Here is an 8,093-nt window from a genome sequence, read left to right on the forward strand (position 1 = left end):
TCGACCAAAATGATTGAAGAAAACTAAATGAAATACCCATTTTAAAGTTGTATTACAAATTGAAAGGAACCTTTATATACTGGGTATCTTTATCAAGTTTTGTAATTGTAAATTACAAAACTGTAAAATTGTAAATTTGGATCCATGCTAATGTCCCGTGACGATTAGTTCTTACCATTCTGTTGGATTTTTCATTTTGCTAATTCTGGTGTTCGTCTTTTAAAATGTCTCTTAGAAATAATACTGTTTTTAAATTTCTTGCATTATAGCAAGCCTGACCAGCAGGCAGATAAACCAGAGGTCATCCATTCCATTCCTCTGTTTATTTACTCTCTTACCTCGTTCTGATTTGGGGGGAGCTAAGTATGCTATTTATATGACAGACTTTCCAAGAGTTAGGTGTCTTTTGTACATTTTGCTGTGTGGTTTAATCATGGAAACTCTGAGCTTCCTCTCAGTGGCTATAACAATGTTTTACATGCTGCTTGACGAGAGGATGGTCAATGTGAGGTAAGCACCATTCACTTTTGACTCGCACTTTACGTTTGTATTTTTCTAGACTTCTTTAACATAACTAACATTTTCTGTGCAAACATTGTAGGAAAATGTATCTTGCATCTCGTGAATCTGTCAAGAATCACCTGCCCAACTGTGTACTGTTGAAAAATCTGAGTAAGTTCAAGTAAAAATAAAACATCCACATATCCCTTCAGCATGCAATTAAAGAGTGGGTTTTTTTTTGTTTTTTTTTTTTGTTTAAATAGATAGTGGTTCAGAGGATATAACAGTCTTTGGAGATGGATTTGCTTTTATCAGCACTGTAAGTTGAAATGGTCCAACGTTCACCTCTCTCTAGATTTGGCTTAAATACCATCACAATATGTGTCCTGTGTGTTTTATCTCAACTGTTCTAATGATTGAAATGTATAAACTGTTGCCAAGAAATGAACAACACATTTTCTTTTGTGTGAATGACCAGAAGATTGAAAAGCAAGTTGATCATGGTTGAGGAACAAAATCATTCTGATTGAACTCAGTCTTAGAATAATTTTGGCCAATAGACCCCTCTGTGAAATAAAGTACTTAATTTGCAGTTGCACATGATAAAAATGTGTTCAAATTATGTATACAATATTCAAATGCAATAGTTTAAACACATTTTAATTGGAGGCAACTAATCTACATCCATCCATTTTCTATATTTTTGTCCTCAGTAAATCCAATTGAGTTTGGCTTTCTTCAGTGTTGGTTCTCAGACAGTTGTATGAATACTACTAGTGATACGTGGGCTCCCTCTACTGTTAATTGAAAGAATACTTTAATTAAATGTTTCTAATTGCAATTGGCTTTTTTTTGCAACTTTTTTTCTTTGCTCAGAACAGTACATTAGTTAAGTACAGTTCAGTCGTATTTACGTTCTGAAGGTACGTGTGTGTGTGTTTATATATATATATATATATATATATATATATATATATATATATATATATATATATATATATATATATATATATATATATATATATATATATATATATATATATATAAATAATGTACACACACACTTGGTAATATAAATGCGCCCTCACCTAAAACATTTGCAGTTGCACGGACTGACAGAAAGGCCTTGACCCTCTTCCAATGAATGCCAAACCCCAGAGTGGACACAGTCGCCATTATATTGCGAAGTCATTGCCCTTATTTAAACTGTTCCTACTGCCTAGACCTGTGGATATCAGCGCAATTGCCTGGTGACGTCAAGACAATGTCCTTCAATATTTGTTAGTGGTTAGTCTGCATAAGAAACATTTTTCCATGAAGGTAAAGTACAGACTTTCTTGAAACAGCAAGGAGTTTTTGGTTAGAACTGAGATACATGTGCTCAAGTGAGGTAACAGCTTCCATGAGCCGGACTGTCTAAAGTATTTATTTAAAATGATGTTTAACGTCTTAATTGTTTTTTTTAATGTGTGAGCCCCGCAACAAGGATCAAATTATGTTTTGACTGCAATATGAGAAGCCACATGTGCATTCAGGTCTGTACCATGCCATTCATTTTTGAAGGTGTTTGCAAAAATCAATGGAATTGTACTATGGCATGAACACAACTCAGAACTCAGGCCCTGAGTCGTTGCCACCATTTGTGCATGGCATTTTTTTTTTTTAATTTTATTTTATCACAAGTAAATGAATGATGTCTTCTCGCATATTTTCAAAATTCACAGGGCTTAAAGTACCCTGGGGTGCCATCCACAGATGCTCCTGGGAAGATGTTTCTTCTCAATCTGAAAGACGCTAACATGGAACCAGTGGAGCTGCCCATATTAAGGAACTTTGACCTGGAGACATTCAACCCTCATGGCATCAGCGTCTACACAGACCCAACCAGTATGAGCAGTCTTGCTTTGATTTGTATTCATTGCAACAGTATATTTGACAATACAACAATAGAGGATGTATTTATCTATTTACTTTACATGCAACCTTTGTTGAGTGTATGCCGACAGTCAAATATTGGGCATGTGAATTTATAATGTTATATATAAGGTTATAAAACAAATTACGAGCATTTAAGTTCAAAACAAATTTGCCAAATATCAACAATTTTTACCCAAGACTTTCGCAACCCTGTTTGCTTTGGAAATTTGGGACTTTGCGCCTCATGTAAACACATGGATTAGCCAAACTGGAAATCAAGCGCCCCCAATGTTTTTTAATGATTGTCCATTTATTCAAAAGTTCCACTTTTCGTTACACTTAATCCATGTTCCAAACCAAACAATCGCCATTGGTTCAGGCCGCTTAGGGTTCGTGGATTGCTCATTGAAAAAATGCGTGCATTATAGTGAAGGGTACACGTTCAAATGACATTGCACATTGTCGGAAGAGGAAGATCATGTCAGGTAAATCACATGTATGGGAGGATTTCGGCAACCAGCCCCTGAGTAATGCAGGTACTCAAAAGTCAAGTCAAACTTATTTGTATAGCGCTTAATCACAAGTGAAAGAAAATCACAGAGAACATCACTAATTCACAAAGGTATCTCCTGAACGAAGCTCCCAGTTGTGTTGTATGATATGGCACAAGTCTCACTAACATAACAATTTTACATGGTGCATTCATATGCAGTCAGGCATTCCAAACAAAAAGGGCCACTTTTGCATTCAACATTAATAACTGTAATGATAATAATAATGGTTAACAAAGTCATAAACAGTTATTTCAGGTCCCTGCAATAAAAAGTGCCACAAAATTAGTTCTCTTTTTAAATAGTGTATAAATACACGTATGGTATAAATGTCAGTGCTGTTGCTAATACTACTTTTGTCCCTCATCCTTTTCAGATGGCACAGTGTATTTGTTTGTTGTGAATCATCCCCACCACAAAAGCCAAGTAGAGTTGTTTGAATTTGATGAGAGAAGATTGTCCTTGATGCATCTTAAGACCTTCAAACATAAACTGCTTCACAGGTATTCTAAAATGTCATTTTTGTAATGGTAATAAAATTTGACCAAACTTAGTCATGTATTCGCTTTCTCTTTATTGACTTACAGACTGTGACCTTTTTTTTTCCCTGTTGTTTTTTTTATTTTCTCCCCACCAGCGTGAATGATATTGTGGCTTTGGGAGTGGATCGATTCTATGCCACCAATGATCACTATTTTTCAGATGAACTGCTGAAAAGTATTGTGGAGCCTCTCCTGGGTCAACCTTTGACTAACGTGGTGTATTACAGTCCAGAGATGACCAAAGTAGTCTCCGAGGGGTATTACATGGCAAATGGCATCAACATCTCACCGGACAAAAGGTTGACAGCGTCAAGAGCTTTGTGCTTTTTTCTCTGCAGTCTTGGACCTGTTAGTTGTCATGAGTTAATCATTTATTCTTTGTCATTAATAGGTATCTATACGTGATGGATTTATTTGACCATAAAATACATGTATTGGAGAGGAAAGGGGACACTACTTTGACATCTGTCAAGGTAAATTACAAGGAATAATAGTGTTAATTCACAGTATCTTGAGAAGTAAATGTTGCATTGAATAAGGTAAGTGCTCATGATTAAAACTTAAAGTTTAATTAGACTTTTTCTCCTCCATATTAATTAGTCCATAGCTTTGGGTTCACTTTGTGACAACATCGAAGTCGACCCGAAAACAGGTGACCTGTGGTTAGGCTGTCACATCAACCTAATGAAAATTTTCAACTTTGACCCAAAAAATCCACCTGGTTCCGAGGTTTGTCTCCTCACTCTTTCACTCTCGTTTGGAAACTCACTGATATTGTGACATGTTGACCTCCAAAATCAATTCCATATTCCATTTTTCATTTTACTTCCCATGATGTTGTGTCAGGTGATGCGCATCCAGAACATTCTCTCAGAGGAGCCCGTGGTGACTCAGGTGTATGCTGATGACGGTCATGTGATTATGGGCTCTTCCGTAGCTACCATCTATGGAGGGAAACTTCTCATTGGATCAGTCTTTCATAAAGCTTTATGCTGTGATTTAGATTAGTTAGGAACATGTCACTCAAGGTAGCATAAAGCAGACTTGAAACCTATGTAATAAAGAAAGTTTAATCCTTTGTGTTCAATTTTTGTTTGCCTTTAAACATGTTGGTAGCACTCATTTTATCTAGGGATACATAACAAGAGATGCAATTCGGGGCAAACAAAGACAAAACAATATAAATTAGAAATTGTGAAACACATTGCGAATAAAGTCCTGAGTATCACTTGGCAATGAAATGTTACAGAAGATGACATAGCAGGTTTACTACTGTATTTGAATACCAACTTACATCGCTGCTTTAGAAAATCTTTAACCCTGATCTCAAATCCATCAAGTTAAGTTTTTGTCCATAGTGCAGTACATCTTCAAAACAAGCAGGGTAGTTCATAGTGTTGTATAACACCTTAGCCTTTTTCATCCTTAAGTAATGCATCTTCATCTACTACTTTAGAAATTGTAAACCGAGTCCCACCATCACCTGGCTGGACATTTTCCTTCTGTGTGCTTCCCAACGCTGGCACAGTAAATATAATGCCATCCTTTGGTGAATCGTTTGCCCCGTTGATTTCGGTAATTGTATCGTCGGTTCTCTCACACTCTGCTGATTCTATTGTGGTTGTTTTTTCCTGATCAAAGGACTGTCTCTCTTTGTCTTGGTGGTCATCCCCCTTTGAGTTCATAAACACTTCACTGATGCTCATCAGACATTTGTGTCGCGGCGAGTGATCTAGTGTCTCGATGTTGGTGGTCACGATGTCACTGCAGCTCTTGGAGCGACTGAAAACATCAATGGCACTTGGTTTTTCAGTCCTTCCGATATCTTTGATGACCGTGCTATAATCTTCCGCTTTTTCCGACAAGAAGCCAAAAATATCGACAACTTTCGGCCTGGTCGTGTCCGATTTGGGCGTGTTCTCTTTAGGCTTTGGTTCGTCATCATCGAAGTGTCTTCGTTTGCGCCGTCTTTTTTCCATAAATACCTTGTGAGCCTCCACTACCATGTTTACATTCCAGCTAAAGAACAGAGAGAGCCACGCCAGACCCATGTAGATCCATATCTCTGCAAACACTCTGTATAGCCTTGGATATTCAATATTCGGATTCACACCTGAAATTAATGTAAATCACAGAACATACATACTCAATGCACCACAAAATGGAATTTATGATGAAGATCTGAAGTTAACCTGCCACATAATCTCCAAAGCCGACAGTTGTGAGGGTGATGAAAGAAAAGTAGAGGCCTTCCAAATAGCTCCATCCTTCCAGGGACATGAAAACTAGCGGCGGGATCACCAGGTGCACGAAGAGCCCCCATAACAGGAATATAGCTGTGCAGATAAGCTGAACACGTTTCTGATAAGAAAAGAAGAGGCAGAAAATTAAAAACAACCAAAAAAAAGTGTCTATAGGACTTCAATGCTTTGTGACACTTAATATTGAAACTCTTGCGTGGGTGTTAAGTCTCACCACTGGCACATTTTTGCGGATGAGGATCTGGGACAGACGTTTTGCCCGGTCTCCAAAGAATGAACCCAGCTTACTTAACCATACCAGACACAGCGGGATGCCACACAGACCATACAGGATGCAGAAGATGCGACCTCCATTAGTCTTTGGGGCTACATTACCATAACCTAAAGAATGTAACAGCAACACAGAAGAAATTTTGTGGATTAGAAACCATTATTCTAGAATGGGCAGCATGGTCTTGGACAAACTTGTTAGTAGTCAGAAGTGCTTTTTGTTACCAGCGTTTTTATTTTGTACTTAGTCAATAGTAGGCCATATCAATTCTTTATAACAGTAGTGTCTGTTTTTCAAATAAAGACTTTTAGTAATTATGTCCACGCTATGGTCCTGCATTGCTGTCCAACTTATCACATATAACAAAATCCTTTGCTTGAAGGATGATGTAGCGGAAAGATTAATGATAAAATCATATCATGCACTAATTAGTCTTGTTCATGTATTTTTCATACATATTATAAATGGTATAATCAATACAATGTGGAAGCGAGAGGATCTTACTCTCACCAATGTGTTGATTACTTAATGAATATATCCTGTGCCCCTATTGAAGTGTGTTTTGGGATGTTATATAGCATATTGGTACTTCTGTATTGGATGGTATATTTAGCCCAAACATAGTTTTACACCCAGGTCCAACAGGATAACTGCTTTCCATCTTGGTGTAAAGAATCTCACTTCCATATGAAAACTATACAATCTTGGACAGGCAAGTTAGCCCACAGTCTTATTTTTGTTTCACTCTTGGAATTATATGAACCTGTGTATGAATGTAATTGTAAGTTCTATCTTCTGTCAACACAAAACAAATGTTTTTTCTTTGATACTAATTCAATAGTATGGACGTTTTAAGTTAAGTAACACACGAACCTATTGTTGTAACAACAGTTGCTGCAAAAATGACAGAGTTCCCCCAGTCCCACATGTTGTGATGTTTGTCTCCAGTGATGATCACACCTTGACCTGCAGCCTCTGACACTACCTGTAAGGTGTTTAAAAACAAATACACGTACTTTTGAGCAAGAAAACAATCATCTCATTTTTTAAGGTAAGCTTTGACCTTGCTGAACCCTGGACGGATTGCAAGCCAAATGCAAAACATTCACACTCACAGTGACACCTCGGGGCAATTTACAGTAAACATATTGGAAGAAGCCCAAAGCCAGAAAACCACAAAAATAGTTTCATGCAGTTAAGTAATGGGGCGGATTCTGACTCTACACCTCATTATTATAACATACATCACGAATATGTATTTAAAACTGCAAAAGAGGATGTGTTAATGCGCATTGGAGTTCTACAGCATTTCACAACACAAACACAACAACAACAACAACAAAATCTTGCATTTAATTGTGCAACTAAAACTGTTTAAGTAAAATACCGAATAAAAACGTTGATACTGTGACGTACACTAAACAAATATAACACTGAGAGATTCAAGACGACACACCTTGCGCCAACATTCCAACAATTGAAAAAAAAAAGACTTGTAGGTTCATGTTTACTGCCCGTGCATACAGTATTTAAACAACCCCACGCTATTTTTCTCCTTGAGGAACCAATAATGGAGTATGCTGCGGATTATTTTTTGTTTTTTAACTTTCCAAAGGGAAGTAGCTAACTGCATTTGAATTGCGCGAACTTTCTCTATTGCTGCCCTCACGTTAAAACTAAATGAACAAAAGTGACTAATTACAAAATCTAAACCGACGATGTTGTTTATTAGATCAAGTCCTTACCTTAAGGATTTCATCCAGATCCTCTTTCCTAAGGCAGGGGTACTTCTTCAAAACCTGCTCCTTTTGAAAAAGATATTTGCTCTTGGCCAATTCCCAGTTTGGCTCCTCAAGAATTTGAAATATCGCTGCCCCAATGGACAAGTAAAAAATGATACACGATGTTAAAAGAGGGCCCTGGTCAGCCATATTCAAGAAATAAATGTATTCTCCATCCAGCAGTGCCTCTCATGCCCTTTTCAACGTTCTTCCTGGAGAGGGAAAAAAAAAAACTTCCTGGCCGGCTTGATACACACACTCAGACACAC

General features: G+C 37.3%; 2 protein-coding genes across 2 annotated transcripts; one reads left to right on the forward strand and one right to left on the reverse strand.

Annotated features, from left to right (window-relative positions):
- Positions 1–343: 343 nt before the first annotated feature.
- On the forward strand, positions 344–4,589 carry LOC148426748 (serum paraoxonase/arylesterase 2-like). Its single transcript, XM_088411560.1, has 9 exons — positions 344–510; positions 602–672; positions 765–820; positions 2,226–2,388; positions 3,346–3,472; positions 3,607–3,810; positions 3,903–3,984; positions 4,112–4,240; positions 4,358–4,589. Exons 1-9 carry the CDS (start codon positions 377–379, stop codon positions 4,517–4,519), a joined length of 1,128 nt encoding a protein of 375 aa, XP_088267686.1. The 5' UTR covers positions 344–376; the 3' UTR covers positions 4,520–4,589.
- Positions 2,783–8,093, reverse strand: LOC148426749 (potassium channel subfamily K member 5-like). Its single transcript, XM_088411558.1, has 5 exons — positions 7,789–8,093; positions 6,917–7,028; positions 5,987–6,153; positions 5,704–5,872; positions 2,783–5,624 (listed from the first exon to the last, which is right to left on the reverse strand). Exons 1-5 carry the CDS (start codon positions 7,972–7,974, stop codon positions 4,921–4,923), a joined length of 1,338 nt encoding a protein of 445 aa, XP_088267684.1. The 5' UTR covers positions 7,975–8,093; the 3' UTR covers positions 2,783–4,920.

Source organism: Hippichthys cyanospilos, chromosome 3 (genome assembly GCF_059441005.1).
Source record: "Hippichthys cyanospilos isolate Australia breed blue-spotted pipefish chromosome 3, RoL_Hcya_1.0, whole genome shotgun sequence".
In the NCBI taxonomy this organism is placed as follows: Eukaryota; Metazoa; Chordata; class Actinopteri; order Syngnathiformes; family Syngnathidae; genus Hippichthys; species Hippichthys cyanospilos.